The 16,268-nt window shown below is 42.1% G+C and overlaps 1 protein-coding gene across 2 annotated transcripts; it reads right to left on the reverse strand.

Moving 5' to 3' along the window:
- Positions 1–3,781: 3,781 nt before the first annotated feature.
- On the reverse strand, positions 3,782–8,587 carry LOC133018313 (midnolin-like). 2 transcript variants are annotated; one of them, XM_061084634.1, is made up of 7 exons: positions 8,189–8,587; positions 7,730–7,817; positions 7,577–7,639; positions 6,240–6,665; positions 5,980–6,085; positions 5,281–5,529; positions 3,782–4,459 (listed from the first exon to the last, which is right to left on the reverse strand). In XM_061084634.1, exons 1-7 carry the CDS (start codon positions 8,395–8,397, stop codon positions 4,287–4,289), a joined length of 1,314 nt encoding a protein of 437 aa, XP_060940617.1. In that variant the 5' UTR covers positions 8,398–8,587; the 3' UTR covers positions 3,782–4,286. The 2 variants fall into 2 exon arrangements, with proteins under 2 accessions (XP_060940617.1, XP_060940616.1); XM_061084633.1 differs by having other exon boundaries at positions 6,240–6,740.
- Between the last annotated feature and the right edge of the window lie 7,681 nt (positions 8,588–16,268).

A 16,268-nucleotide genomic window follows, 5' to 3' on the forward strand; every position in this document is an offset into this window, starting at 1 on the left:
GCGCGTCCGGCTCTCTTCTTCTGCGAAACCCGACACCTAAACACGACGTCTCTACAGCGCCACCTACAGAGCCGGCTGTTCTAAACACAACTTTGGGTGTGGGGGGAGGCAGAATATCTCCTCCTGTGATCATTGATATGTCCGATGTGGATGATTTTTAACAGAAACACAGAGTTCACCTATCTGGTCAATAAACTCTTTCTCTCTCACGGACAACAATCCACACATGAATCTAAATGTGCCATCTGTAAAAAAATATATACAAAGAAATGGTTTCACTCCCTTTCGCTTTCGTACCAAGTGACACAATACCCAAGATCCCCGGTATAAATATAAATAGCTTTTTATTGATGAAAGCAGATATTATACTATTCTGTGAGAGGAGTTGAGTACTCTTCTTCGGATTGGCCGGCGTTCCTCGGACATGTGGAGGAGCGTAGATATATATATCGTGCACGATCGTAGATGTTTAATGCAGAAAACGTAAGTCGCTTTGGATAAAAGCTTCCGCCAAATGACGTGTGATGTGAACAAGACGCGTTTAATTCGACCGGTATCTGTTGATTACGCGATCTGTCAGGAATCCTCTGAACCAAAGTGGGGGGGGGGGAGACAATGTGCACACAGTCACAACAGCAGCGATGTTTACGTTCCGCAGCACACGTGCAGCACGGCACATAGATACTGTGCCTGGAGCGGACAGACCCGGACTCTTTACTTGTGCTGATTTGAACGAATCTCAGCCACGAACTCCCCAAATACAAACAGTTTAATGAATCAGAAAGAGAGGAGAACACTCTGGATCACTGTTACACAATAGCCCACCGCGGTGCATTATGGGACACTCGCCATGGCCAGCCTGATTCCCGCCAACAGGCAGAAAAAGAATGTTCTCTCTCTCCTCTCTGTCCTCTCTCTCTCTCTCTCTCTCTCTCTCTCTCTCTCTCTCTCTCTCTCTCTCTCTCTCTCTCTCTCTCTCTCTCGATCTCAGGGAAAGTCACTCTCTCACTCTCTCTTTCAGGGAGTGACTTTAATGTCAGAGTGAGTGACATTAAAGTCTCACTCTCTCTCTTTCTCTCTCTCTCTCACTCTCTCTCTCTCCCTCACAGTTCACCCAAAAAGGGAAAATTCTTTGATTATCTATTCACCACTGTTTGGATAGAGGGGTGGGTGACGTGTTTAAGTCCACAAAACACGTTCAAGGGTAAACAGTGCAAAAGCTTAATCCAATATAATTGTAGTAACTAGTGACCACGTATAAAAACAAGAGAAAACTAGGGCTACTTTGTAGACAGGCCGAGCACACGCATTTTGAAGCCTGTTGCTGTTTGTGGAGAGAGCGATCAATCTCCGCATTGCATGCGTTTTGCGTACTGCGGCAAGAATAAACGCTTCACTTCCTGCGTCTGTCATGCATCGCTGGACCCGATAGTGAAAACTTTATCTAAATCGAATATAGTTTTAAAACGAGGCTTACCTCGGTATGGCAGTAGGCGGTGTTATCCCTTTCACTATAGCCTACTAGACTTATAGATCCGTTCAGGTCAAAAACACGCTTTTCTCTCTTCAGATCGTATAAATCTTTCACCTTTGCATCAAAGGCATCATAAGAATCTAACACCAGTGACACTGGGACATTAAAGTCACTCCCTGTAGCCATCAAGTTAGACCCCATAGTGAAAACTTTATCTAAATCAAGTTTAGTTTTAAAACTTACCTGGTTTTGGTAGTAGGTGGTGCTGTCCCTTTCACTACAGTAGACTAAATGATCTGTTCAGGTCAAAAACACGCTTTTCTCTCTTCATATCGTATAAATCTTTTACCTTTGCATCTAAGACATCAAGGGAATCTAATACCACTGACACTGTGACATTAAAGTCATTCAAATCTTTCACCTTTGCATCTGAGACTTTGAAAGGAATCTCACACCACTGACACTGTGACATTAAAGTCACTCCCTGTAGCCATTTTAAGCCATGCTTTCTGTGTAGATGTCATCAGGCCGAGATTCTTGTCTTTCATGTCTAGTTTGGACTCGATTGGACAAAATATGTCCAAGATACAGAACCTCATATTTTGATGGCGTGTAATCAAAATAAGTCCACGATCCGCCCCACCAATCCCCTCGACCGATCTTGGTGAAGATCGATCGAGGGGAAACCTAGGGGCTGAGTTTCAGGTGGCGCTGTTGAGCCATTTTGCCTTGCCCATTTCCAAATACTCCAGAATACGTACATTTTAACCACTTTGTAATGTATTGCAAACTTTACAATATTTTTGAGCATGTTGAAGCCCTCAAATAGCCCCTTCTTTTGCCTGAATAATAATAATAAGAATCCTTTCCATTTCAATAGGGCCTCCCATCGTTCGGTCCTCGGGCCCTAAAAACCTTAAATGCCTCATGGGGTGTCATTCAAGTGCCCTACAGCCCCAGACATTTAAGTTCGAAAAATAGTCATTTACACCATGTTTTCAGCTTAAATGTCTCTGATATCCTCCTCTGGAGCAAGCATTCGTGCGTGGATCACAGTGGTAAATGGTTTTGTATTAATATAACAGTAGACATTTAGGCTAAAGCATGGTATATATTATGCTGTTTCAAATTGAATGTTCTGGGCTAACACACACCACAGGAGCAGTATGAAGGCATTTATTCATTTTTCTATAGTTTTCTTTACGTTTGAAGAATTGGTACCCCAGTTCTTTCAATTGTTTTGGATTTGACTGTAATGCTTTTTACCCCTGAAACTCCCAAAGTGACCTCCAGTGGACTAAAACACTTCACCTACCCCTCCATTGGGATAGTGATGATTAGATCAATATTCTGTGAACTATCCCTTTATGGTTGATGAAGGAGAAGGCATTTAGTAGTGGGGATAGGTTTAAAGAGTCCAAGTCCAAGTTTAGAGATGACCTTCCAACATCACTCTATGTTAACGACTCTGCTTCTGTATGAAAACGGCTGGGACAGATCACAAACTACAAACTTTCAACCCCTCACATCATTAATTAATTGCGCTTTCAACCAGCTGAACCGGTTCTCCTGTCGTTTTGAAAGACAATGGTCTACACCAACAACAGCTCAGCAGGACGCGGTGACTCTTCACACCTTCCCCCTCTACGACAGTGTCATCTCTTTCCATCCTGAAGAGGGGAGTCAACCAGCTCCTCAGGAGACAGAACCCCCCACAGAGCAGCTGCTCAGCTGTCTCCAGTGTTCACAGACATTTTTAACACCTCACTGGAGACATGTCATATGCCACCCTGCTTCAAATCCTTCACCACAATCCCCAAAAAACCAAGGACCACAGGACTTAATGACTACAGACCCGTTAACCTTACTTTTGTGGAAATGAAGTCTTTTGATCGCTTGGTCTTTCCCACCTCAAGGACATCCCCAACCCCCTCCCAAACCATCTACAGTTCAACACTTGAACCCCCTGCTCTGCTCCAGGGGTGAGGAATAACCAAAATGTCCCCCTTTTCTAACTTGAATGAGTCCTCTGCGTCTGCAGTCTCGGGTTACAATCCATCTTGAGCTAATGAAACTAGCCTGACATTTTCTGCAGATGTAATCCCTTCCATTGCTTCCAAATCATCACATACTGTAGGAAAATAAATGATATATTTACCTAATATGGCCTATATATGATATGGATGTGTGATTGTGTTAGTTGTGAATAGGCGAGTAATCCTGAGTGAATTAACATGAGAAATGTCTCTATCAATGACAAAGAGCAGTAGATGAATAGGCTACTAGAAAAGGACTTGATAAATTCAGTGAGTTCAGGTTTTCACACCTCTTCCTTTATTCCTTGCATATTTTTTCCTTCTGACAATAGCATGAGCAAAATATTTTGAGCAACATCGTCTACATAGGTCAAAACATACAGTTTACATTCAAGACATGTATAGTTAAGGCATTTTACACATAAAACACACACAACAAGCGGTCTTTGTCCAAACAACACAGACACATAACAAGACACAAATTTACACCTAAGCTTTTGTGGCATATGCTACACAACAATGACATCGGAGACGATATAAGATCAGTGTGACGACAACCAAAGGAATCTCGAGTCCTCAGATCTTTTAATAATACATTCCTCAGAAATACTCAAAGTATAAAATCAAAGCACAGAACCTCTGATCTTTTTTTGGGGGGAGTTTACTCCACTGTTATTTCACCTGTTGCACAAAGGTTTTTCTATGTTAGTTGCTTCTTTTCTTCAGTAAGCTGCCCAGCTGTCACAGTGAGTGGACCTCTCGTGTCCAGTGGTCTTTTAGGGGTGGTGTTGACGTTGTTGGTACGGGTGAGACGTTTGTGAGAGGTGCAAGTTCCTTCGAGACCGCCTGCGAAGGCGCCGCTGATGCATCAGAGACTGGAGGTGCTCGAGCTTACACTGCAAGTTTTGATCCTCCTCTGTGGACGAGCACGGGGCGGGACTCTCCTTATCTACAGGACAGACAAGAAATAAACTGTCAGACATACTACTCCAAATGTAAGTTGTCTTTAAGTGGGTTCTGCCCTGAGTCGCATCATCATGAGAAATATATTCATGTTGGAAGAGTTAGAAGTGGAATAGGACACACACACATGCTTTTCTATGAAAGTATTCATGGGAAATGAAGTTCACACATGTAAGTCCAAGAGAGAGAATTAATAAATTGATAATGAAAGCAACCAGGAAATAATCTAAATAATTAAAACGCATATTGCAGGTAACTAAAATGGCTTATAGAGAGTGCAGACCTCCACAAAGGCCCAACTGTTTCTTTACGAAACCACACTCAAGTTCAGTAGATGTGGATATTTATTTGGATTTGCCCACACTCATAAAGATAAGATAAGATAAGTCCCCCTAAAAACCCTCTTAGATCCTCTGGGTCCAAGAGAAGATAGAAGTCAAGTCAAGCTTGTATGGTCAACTCGTAGGCTTCACCACACATACAGGACACTGAGGTCACTTAGGTTTACAGTTCTCCCACTCCTCTGTGTGAATAGCTATTTGAAAATTAACACAGCACTGAAACTTTGGTCAGTGTCATGCAAACCTCTTGAACTTCTGTTGTGAAGTGTTGGATTAAGACTCTCTCTTTGTTTGTATGAACCCTTGTATTCGCCGTTGTCCCTGAGATTCACTGAAGGACTATATATTTTGTCTGTAAGTATATGATGGAATCCAACTACTGTACTCTTGGGGGTTATTCCTGCAATATTCAATGCCACAGTTGCTTGCTCTCTGTGTTTTTAACATGAAATCTGGTCAAGCGGACCTGGAGCTGTGCTGCAGTGCTCTGCCCTCTGGGTCACCACTGGTTTGGCTCTCGCTCTGCTGGGCCCCTCTGCTGTGAGCACTGGCCTGACTGGGTTGTTTAGAACGGGACAGTGGCGCTGAGACAGGGTGGGTGGCGCCCCCTGGTGGTGACAGGCAGCTCTGAGGAGGTCGCTGAGGATCTGGAGGATGATGCTGACTCCACGGCGCCGATGGCTGAAACCAGTCTGACTGTGAGGAGCCAGACTTCCTGATGGGCAGAGGAGAGGAAAGAGAGAGTGAGAGCATGATATGGATGAAAAGGAAAATTCAAACCAACACAGTGGAGAACTGAGCTTCTTTGTAGCACAGGAGGTTATGTTTTCAACCACATTGTTTGTTTGTAAAGCAAGATTACAAAAATTTTACGGATTACTACAACATTTGGAGAGAACGGATGCGATACAGGTAAAGAGAGAACCCATACATTTTCCCCCCGGATCCAGGGTTTGCTATCCCTCTCTTAAAAATTGTGAGATCAGGTGCTTTCATAATTTCCCTGAATTTATCAGAGAATCATTATGGATCTTGATGAAAGACAATCAGACATGTTTCAAGACATGTTAACAGTGGTTTCATAAGAGGCCTGTTGGGCCTTGGTAGAAGGCTTAGGCTTTACTGTGTGATGTGTTTTCTGCTGCTTCCACAGAGAGAGACTTACCAGAGAACGTGCCGGAGAAGACGCCTGGAGAGTGGCTCTCAAAACTCTCTATGACGGCTCCTGGCTGCTTGCACAGCTCTGCAGCTAAAGATGCATGATCACTAGTCTGTGAAAAAGATAAAAGGGAAAGTTTATCTCTTGGTTTCCCCATCTGTGAAATAAAATGGGACTAGAAACCACTGGATGTTTCCTTAACTTTTTAAATGTTTTTCTGTGAAGGATATGTTATTTACTTCTGCAGTAGAATACTTGAAGCTAACCGTTTTGAAGGTTGAGGCCGGCACTGGGCTTGAGGGTCCAGGACTGGAGCCGGTCGGAGCAGGTGAGCAGACTGGTGTGGCTGCTGGTGGAGGACAGCCGAGACCACCAGAAGGCAGAGAAGGATCACAGGGAGATGTGTGTGTAGGGTGACATGATTGAGGTAGAGATGAGCGTTGTTGGCAGTTTACAGTAGGGACAGTGGTGGATGAGTGGGGGGTGGGAGCTGTTGTGATTAATGAAGTTCTGGGTCTTTGAAAGCTGTGTTGGATCGGGGATGTAGAGTCAGCAGATGGAGGTGAGGGGGTTTGGGGAGCAGGTGAGGTAGTGGAGGCAGAGCTGGGGGGGCTCATGCTGCCAGTCGTCTGCAGGGCTCGCACGCCCCCGTCCTGCTGCAGCTCCTTCACATCCTGCGCCGACAGCTGGAGCTGCACGTACATCACATGAGCACCGAGTCCCAGGTTAATGGTCAGAGGGGAGTGTCCAGACAGGAAGTCACTGATCTGCACGATAGTCAGGAAACAAACACTTCAGCCGGTGACAGTGAGTTTGGGTGAACTGACAACACCAGGGGCAGATATTTCTAAATCAGGGGCCTTAAAGGGGCCAAACTCATTCACAGTCAATTATATGTCCATCGTCCATGCACAACTCCTGATTCAGTAAGCTGCACGTTAAGATTATTCCTTGTATACTTTTAGCTTTTTAGTTTTCAGCAAAGCCACACCACTGAATGTATTTTAAAAATTGTACCTTAAGACAGTCATTGTGAATGTAACACTAATAACTAAAAACAGAGGGTTAGTATAAAAAAAGTATTCAAATGCAGGTCAAATTCATAATCAAAAATCAAATATGAATTCAAACAAATCTTGACAATTATGCTTTTAAATTAACTTTAAGCAGTATCACCCTGCTTTACGTCACATGAATGGTTAAGGTTATGATGAAGGTTTGGGAATGGATATCGATGCAATGTTCTAAAAAAGATATAGCTGCGCAAACGTGTGTGTGTGTGTGATGTTTGCAGAATGTAGATTTGCACCTTTTTCCACATAGGAATGTGTGGGATCTTCTTTTCCTGTACATTCTCAGCTGAGCTGTTGTTCTCCAGTGAGAACTACATGATGTCCATTTTGGTCATTTAGATTACAGTGTATCGACACAAAGCAGTCATGGTTTTAAATTTGGAAATGTGTGAGGTATTTTCTGACCTGTCCCAAAATATGTGACACCAATGCATAGGACGTGACTGTTACTTCTGCACCACATTCAACAAGTTGTCTTACTAACTGTTTGCCGCATACAGAGCCCTTTACATTATACATCAAAATCTCACCTGAGATTCGGTTAAACTTTCCAAAACGTCCATCACAGTCCTCTCGGCCCTGGCAGTGGAGCACTGGCAGTAAAAACAGAACATGTCCATGAAGCCTGATGTACGTGTGTAAATGTTAGTTGACAAGTGAAGGATTTGCATCGGTTTACTTACGACTAAACCAGCTTCGATGACAGGGACCAGGGTCAGTTTGCTGCCATCTGCTACTCCCAGCTCCTGCAGTCTTCCTGCTGTCAGCTGCCTGGTTTGTTATATTGGTATTATTGGATGTATGGCAATGTGTATTCATCATGTGGACACAGTTTCAATGCAAGTCTCTCACACAAACACTCATGCATGTCTCTCTATAGTTGTTAGGACACATATTGACACAATGCATTCCCCAGCCCCCTTACCCTAAACTCTAACCTAAACCTAATTCTAACCCAAACACCAAGTCTTAACCCACAAAAGGCAATTGAATTTGTGAGGACCAGACAAAATGTCCTCACAACGTCAGAACGTCCTCAGGATTATGCTATAGAACCAAAATTGGCCCTCATAACTATAGCTAGAAACACACACCCACACACACACTTAATGATTTGCCAGCATGCAGGGTCTGCAGCCCACCTGTCTTTATGCAGCAGCACGGCTCGGTTCCTCTGCAGCCGGAGCCTCTGGGAGATCCGTGTCCTCAGCCCCTCCACGGTCTCTCCCCGGGGGACGGTGAGCTCCACCGGGCTGCCGGTGGTGGAGGTGATGGACAGACGCATGGTGGACGGACCGGTGGAGGCTCCTCCGGCCCCGCAGCCGTACACGTCCCTCCGCTGCTGCTCCATCGAGCTGACAGTGGGAAACCTCCCAGTTAATAAAACCAGACTGGTCCAGAATCAACTCACACGGGATGAGACAGTGTTTCTATTCTGGGTTGTGATTCTCATTCCTCCGTGAAAAACTGTGACGCGTCTTTGAATGTCTATAAAAGACGAGGATTATGGGTCGATTTCACCGCAACAGTTTCTCTTCCTGTCTGACAGACGCAGCTTTACTCCACCGAGCGTAAAACACCACAGCCAACTCCCTGCAAGCCCCGCCCGTCTGGGCACACAGCCAATCAGCGAGAGCCGAGGGGACAGTCAGCCTGGGCTGTCCAATCAAAACGCGTTATTCCCGACCTGGCTCCACCCTACTTTGTGCCACACTCACCATTCATAAATGATGCAATGAACACAGCACAACACATTTTGTACAGGATGTGGAAATGTTAGTTCTTCCACATCAATCAATATTTTTGTATAAATATCTTTTAAGAATTCAGTTTTATGAAATGATCGTCTGCATCAATAATCCATTTTGTATTCAAATTTTTTAAAGATTTTAATACCTGACTAATTAAATCATTGACTACATCAGTAGTTCTAATTCTGTGTATATTTTTTAAGACTTCAAATGTCGATGCACTGTATAGGTAATACATTTTTACTAATATTTTTAGATTTTCAAATATCTGTCGATATTATCTACTCATAATATCTTTAATTTAAAATGATCGACTGTATGCCAGTTTTTAAATGTTTAAATATATTTTCACTACTAAAAGCTTCTCCAAGATAATTCATTTTTCTGGATTACTGACTGTGACTCAAGGCATCATGAGAAACAAATCTTGGATTCCACCTCCTGTGAGGATATTTACTGCCCTGTTGCCCTGGAGGTTTTTTTTGGATGATGACACACAAGTTGATGTGTAAAAACAAATTCCAGGACACGGATGATTGTAACATCAATCACGGACTCATCAGTCAATCTATTAGTGTGGCGTGAAACAAGGCATCACCTTGAGTTGTGAAACCTGAGCTCACTGATCATAAAACCAGTATCAGTACATCTGGATCTTCTTTTTAGCAAGGATACATAGACACTGGGCGAGAGATACACAGGTAAGTCAGGTTGAAAGGCAAAATATATATGTATTACCTTATTTTCTATAATATATAGATAAAAATACAAATTTTGTTGAGACAGTTTTTATGGATAAAGGATATGAAGAACAAGCCAACATAGTAAAAATGTGTGAGCTTGTGCAACATAAACTACAAACTTTTATTTACACACCTGTCCTCCAAAGCATATATATTTGGAAATCAAATCTGTATTTGGATCTATATAAATAAATCTTTACAAATTGCAGACTTAATATGCCTGGCTTTCTTCATCAAGATCCATGAATTATTCTGTAAGAAATCCACAAGAATGTAAGGATATGGAGCAACATTTAAAGGGTTCTTATTGGGTCATGCCCAGACCTTTCAAATGGAAATCTGTTCAGATGTTTTTGTGTCATCTTGCTTCCAAACATATAATCATTCTGAAATATACTCTTATTGTTCAGTTAAGATCAAATCTGTGTGTTTAAAGAACGTTCTCAATCCCTTCTCCTTCGTTGTTTCCTTTTCAAGGTCACATGGGTGCTGGAGCCACGTCCCACCATGCCCAGGGAAGCACCCATCACATGCACATATATGGATGCTGGATAATCCTCACTGCTCAGACCACAGTGTTATTTGTATTCTGCAGACGTCCACATCCTCTGCTTTATTCGTGTCCAGCCTGTGTCCACGGCAGCAGTGCCTCGGGCTGCACCTGTCACATGATGCCCGCAGGAGAGGAGCTGCTCTGGAGTGAAGCAACTCGGGAGGTGGGCAGAGAAATGCAGCTAATATGTGTCTCCTCGCTGCTGCTAAAAATAGATGCACCCATAACTCCCCCGCTTTGTACAGCCTGCGTCACTCCTCTCCCATATAACCTTCCTCTCCTCCCGTCCCTTGCCCCCACACTCACTCCTCTCCTAAATGCAGACATGTTGTGATGTTATCTTTGTGTATTTTCTGTCTATCAGTGTGTGGGACAAACTGTATTTATTATTTAGTCTCCTTTTCTGCTTCCCTTGTTTTGGAATCATCGTCTCTGTCTGTATGAGACGCTCCATAGAGCTATGAAACATGTAGTGTTCTTATCATTGTGTCCCTTCTGTCAATCAGTGTGTGGGAAAAAAAGCATGTATTCTTTTCTCTCCTTTTCTGCTTCCCTTTGTGAGACGCTTCTTAGATCTATGCTCGTTAAATCCCTGAGGATACTGTCGCGTGGACATGCAGAAAATGAAATCTAAGAGCACAGCTTCATTGGAATTCAAAAGGAATCCCACACTCATCCCTTCTTGGTCTTTTCTCCTTTTACGTGACTGGAGGAACTCTACGTCCCATGGAGCCATTTTCTCTCCCTCCCTCCCTCCCTCCCTGAGACTATACCCCCAAGACCCTCACCCGTCCCCCCCATGCATTTCTATGGCAGGGTGTCATACTGAAAGGGAGAGGTCGCTAGTTTACATTCATCAGGCAGGCCTCGCCGAGAACAATTCCACAGGATGTCCTGCTCTCCAGTGCGTGCACAGACGCAGCTCTGACGTCAGCATTACAGCAACACACACACACACACACACACACACACACACACACACACACACACACACACACACACACACACACACACACGCACGCACGCACACACACACACACACACACACACACACACACACACACACACACACACACACACACACAGGCTCTGTATATGCTCTCCCCTTCTCTTGGCATCATTTCCCAGATGTTTCAATCCGCCGCTATGTTACACCTCAGAATCCCAGGAATTTTAGAGATTGTTTCTAAGGAATCTGCTCTGATTATTTCAACAAGACTCGTCTTACTGACAGACGGTGAAAACATCAAATGGCCTCAGGTTGTCTGAAAATACAGACACACAGATGGAAGAGAGCTCTCAAGGCTCTCTGATGATCTTTAAAATATTGGTTTCCTTAATTTTGATGATAATCTGAATAAATCACTGAATTAGTTTCTTATTATGGTCTGGACGTCACTCATCTGTTTCAAACACAGCTCTGATTGTTTGTATATACCACAGTATTTAATACCTATCACTCGTAAAACTATAAACTGTTAAGTCAATTAAGGGTATTAAGAGTTTGCTGAGGTAAGCTCTGTACTGTGTGTCATTCTTGTTAATAGATGAGTTTAGTTTTTCTGGTTCAATTCGTTAAAAGCAAGCAGCTGCTAAGATGTTAGCCCACAGAGGGGATGCTTTTTTCCCCCTGTAAACTCTATAAACAAGTCCCAAGCCACATGCTGTGTTAAGGTTTAAGATGTTTAAATAAATCTCTGAGGCTGTTTGAGTAAAGTAAACCCTCTTAAGCAGCGGAAAGTTCACAGGAGAGCTCAAAATATCCCAAAAATGTGCTGGTGCTAGACAGGAAAAGTCAGGCAAGTTCACATTTACACGTCACATGGAACACAGGCACGTTCCTGAACCAAAAGCGAAAACTATGACACCTCTGTCTCCAGCAAATGTTAACTCCAGTTTACATGTAGGTCACAATTTCCCCGGCTTCATTAAACCGCTGGACTTTTGTAGTTATTTCCGTCACTCAACCAGTTCTTCTTTGAGCCGCTTTGCTGAGGCTTTTTAGAGGGTAAAGTTTTTTTCTGCAGAGACATAAAACAGGTTCTTCATACGTCTGACTAACTTTGCTGCTTCAGACTCACCGTCCGCCCACTTGGTGTTATCATCCAGCCCCAGATTGGACCTCCTGCCACTCACACAGAAGTGCACGCTGCGGAGGGCCGGTTTGCAAGAAGGAGGTTGGATTAGAGTTTGTGGGTTAATTTAGTTTTGCCAGCCTGATAGAGAAATTACTTAATGTGAGAGAAAGGACTCAGAGGACAGAAAAAAGACCGACATATAATTGAAAAGGAGTCAGACTCTGAAGAAACCCCCCGGCAGAGGTGATATGGGTCATTCTCAATTACTTTAAACTTATCTGTACCCAAACAAACAAACTATATCTACAAAGAGCAACAGCAGTCCCAAGTGGAAACCAGCCAACTGCTAGATATGGACAGGATCAATACGTTCTGCAGACTTTCACAGGTATACACCAGTAGGTAATCTAATCTGTTCTCCCGGTAAAGACTGGTTACGTACATGAGCAGGTCACCGGATACAAGCAGGATAAAAGTGTTTCCCAAAAGAGCGTTGTGTGCTGTATATGTAACCCAGGTAAAAGAAACATGATTAGAATATAAATAAGTGAATAAATAGTATTAAAAGTGACCTGAGTTAAGTTTATATTAGTTATGAAATCCATGATTTAATCTGATTAAAATGAATATTAAAAGTAATACAATAGTTCTGTATATAATCAGTTTTGAAAGTTAAATAACGTGCACTGTTGCTTTAAGAGAGCACAGTTGCAAGAGCCAATCAGAACCAAGGTAGTCCTCCTGCTCCGGTGAACTGCAGGTGGAGGAGAGAGAGAAAAAAAAAAAAAGTCTTGTTTGAGTTTGCAACCAGTGAGCTAAAGTAACTAAAAAGACTGGATTTGTTTTGTGGTAAACTTTTATTTTATTTCTGAAAGTGTTTTGAGTTGTTTTCTGTCCACGTCCCTGGACTGTGGTTTTGTTTTACATTTGAAAAGTTACTGAGAGTTACTGAGAGCGCACGTTGGGTTGAGCATCCATGTCGCAGCATCCGAGCTAACGACCTAGCTCCACGCTGGAGAGGATAAGATGGCGAGTTACCACACCCTTCCCAGCGATGTAACCACCCTGAACGGAGTCCTGTTTCCATCGGAGGAGAGCAGCTGTCTTTCTTCACCAGCATCCATCCAGTCCAGCTGATGGTAGGACTGACAGGAACCTCCCTTACTTCAACTAGAAGTAAACGTTGGACATTTCTAGGTAAGAGTGAACACCTCAGATCTACAGACTGTTTCTACCTCGAGTGGAATATACGAACTGCACAACGTGGTCGTAAGAAAGATCCGTCTGAACTGTTAACACGTCAGTTACCACACACTGAACTGGATTAACACCATTACATTCACAGAATGCTTAGAATGCGTTCTTTTGAAATTTGAATGTTATACTTGATATTGATTGTATTGCATTGCATGCATATTATTTTGCCTGTGTTGGTTAAGCATATGGATGTGCTGTGCTAATGCTATCCAGCAACTCACTGGTTTAGCTGAGGTTTAACATAGGAAAATAAAACTAGATGTTTAAATAGGCCTGATTCAAGATAAATTGAGAACTTAATATAACTATTTATAATTCTGTTGTAGTGATATAACAGATAACTCAAATAGAAACTAAACAATAATATTAAGTTAAAGTTTAAAAACCAATTTAAACAGTAGTCAAAATAGAGTTGATAAAACCAAAAATAGGAAAATGGTAAATCTTTTCTTTTCCTTAAAGAAAAAATTGGACTGATTTAATTCATTTGAAGACTTATATGTAACATGTGTGTTATGTTAGTTGTATTGTAAATGTGTTATATGGTACCTATTTGTTGTTCTATCTAAAACTACTCACTTTTCTATTTTTATATAAAAGAAACCATCATTTAAACTAACTCTATTGTCTGTGGTGTGTTCACTATATTTATTATTTCCATTGTTTAACTATTTTACTGCTCCTACGAACCTAGGAACTGGTCCTGTTCACCTACTTAACTGCAACAAGTAGTAAGTGTTACATATACATATAGACAGCGTTTTAATGGACTTTGGGGGGGGGCAGCATCAGGCTTAAAGGAACTGGTTGCTCCTTTACGCAACTGTGCACTAACTTCATCAACTGCTCTCAGGGGTCTCTTTTCAGTTTGGGGCAGAGGGTATTTGTGGTCTTTTCCTATCCTGAGTATAGACTCCTCTTTAAAGCCCTAATAACCCATGTTTCCCCTGATAGATGCAATATATATATTCAAGAGTCAAGAACTTTATTGTCATTGTGCGAGCACTACTAGTGTAAAGATTTAAAAAGGAAAATACTCAAATATAAAAAATAAGTAACTTTGTAAAAGAAATGTAAAAATAAAGCTAAAATAAGTATAAAATATGGTTCTGCAATAAAATATTAGTAAACACAAGTGAAGGTAACAAAGCTTTACATAAACACTTTCCTCACACACCAATATATTTGGCCCTGATTTAAATATATGTCTCTAAATCTCACACTTTGTTACCTCAAAGTTCCCATAAAGCCCAGTGTATATAAACCAAGCAGAACTCATACTGGGAAGTTACTTGTTGCAGGTTTGATGTATTGATGAAACATAACGATATCTCAGGAGCTCAGGGCAGTTGCCCCCCAGTTGGTAATTCTGCCACATGTGTAAAGATAATGAGATAAAACAAATTCTTGCACCATGTATATCTTCCGTGTGTAGTTATTTGCGGCTATTGTTGTTTTTTATACTAAATTTGTTTATATATATAAACACTTCTCTCATTGGAGAACACATTTTGACATTTTCTCATTTTGCCTACATTTGTTAAATCTCAGAGACGTGAAACTGCTTTGACCTGGAGGGTCGTCTGGGAGTCTCGTCATGGCCGCTGAAGGTCTGCACCTTCATTGGAGGAAAACAAAACGTAACACGAGGCGCTTCCATTTTAAATTCACAATATTCAACATTCAGCCTTCAGCCTACAAATCCCATATTAAACATGTCGATTTGCTTACTTAATGTTCTCCATGTTTTTTGTGCTTTTATCCATTTATAGGGAGATTCAGCTGCTGAGAAGACTCCAACACAAGAATGTGATCGAGTTGGTGGATGTCCTCTACAATGAAGAGAAGCACAAAATATATCCTCATGCTGCTTAACGAATGTGCACATGTTCTATTGTTGATGATTAATGATTTCAGACAGCAAATGTTGTTGTTTGTTATTTATAGCTAAATATTTCTGTTTGTTAGCGACCAGCTTTAGAATGAACTCACTTTATTAAAGGATGTGTCTGTTTGGTTTGGCAAATCCCCCTTGACTCCTGACTCTTGTATATGGTGATGGAGTATTGCGTGTGTGGGATGCAAGAAATGCTGGACAGCGTCCCAGAGAAAATGTTTCCAGTATTTCAAGCTCACGGGTAAGTCTCTCTTTTTTTTCTCTTCGCTCTCTCTGCTATATTCAGTCTGCGCCTCTGCAGCCTTTGCTCCAAGCCTATGTTTAGATGCTAGACTGCAAAGCCTCGTTAAAATAACTGACCATAGATTGTGAATGTCTGGTTGCTGCTAGAAAGCCAGTAAAGCAGAAGATACATGTGATGAAACACAACAGATTCCAACAACCCCGCTGCTCCGGCTCGGCCAACCAGCGGGCAGGGAGGGGGCGGGGGCAAGCTTCGAGAGCGCTTGAAAACAAACCTTCAGAACTTTAGTGGGGTGGGAACGTAACGGTCATATTGTCAGCATGTCGCGTTGAGACACCGGCTCCTCCGGGTGTGAGGATGAAACGCACCCTGGAGCCGGAGGAAACAAGGTGATTGGAGGAAAGTTTAAATCCACATTTATCCGTTTAATATAAAGCATATCAGATCAGATGAGATGAGACAGATTCTTTAAACATATTCACTTACACATCTTAACGCAAATATATAGTTCACAGTATGAACCTTTTGTTTGTGCAATAAAGCTGAATAAAAATAAATAAATCACTGAAACTGGAAATCATTACAACAGATTAGAATGTGAAAATGTTGCTCGTTAGACACAAGGTGAACATTTAACTTCATGAGGAGAAACGCAAACAAGCTGATGTTCATTTAAGTGGTTTAACAAACTAGGGCTTT

The sequence above is a fragment of the Limanda limanda genome, chromosome 13 (genome assembly GCF_963576545.1).
Source record: "Limanda limanda chromosome 13, fLimLim1.1, whole genome shotgun sequence".
NCBI classification, from domain to species: Eukaryota; Metazoa; Chordata; class Actinopteri; order Pleuronectiformes; family Pleuronectidae; genus Limanda; species Limanda limanda.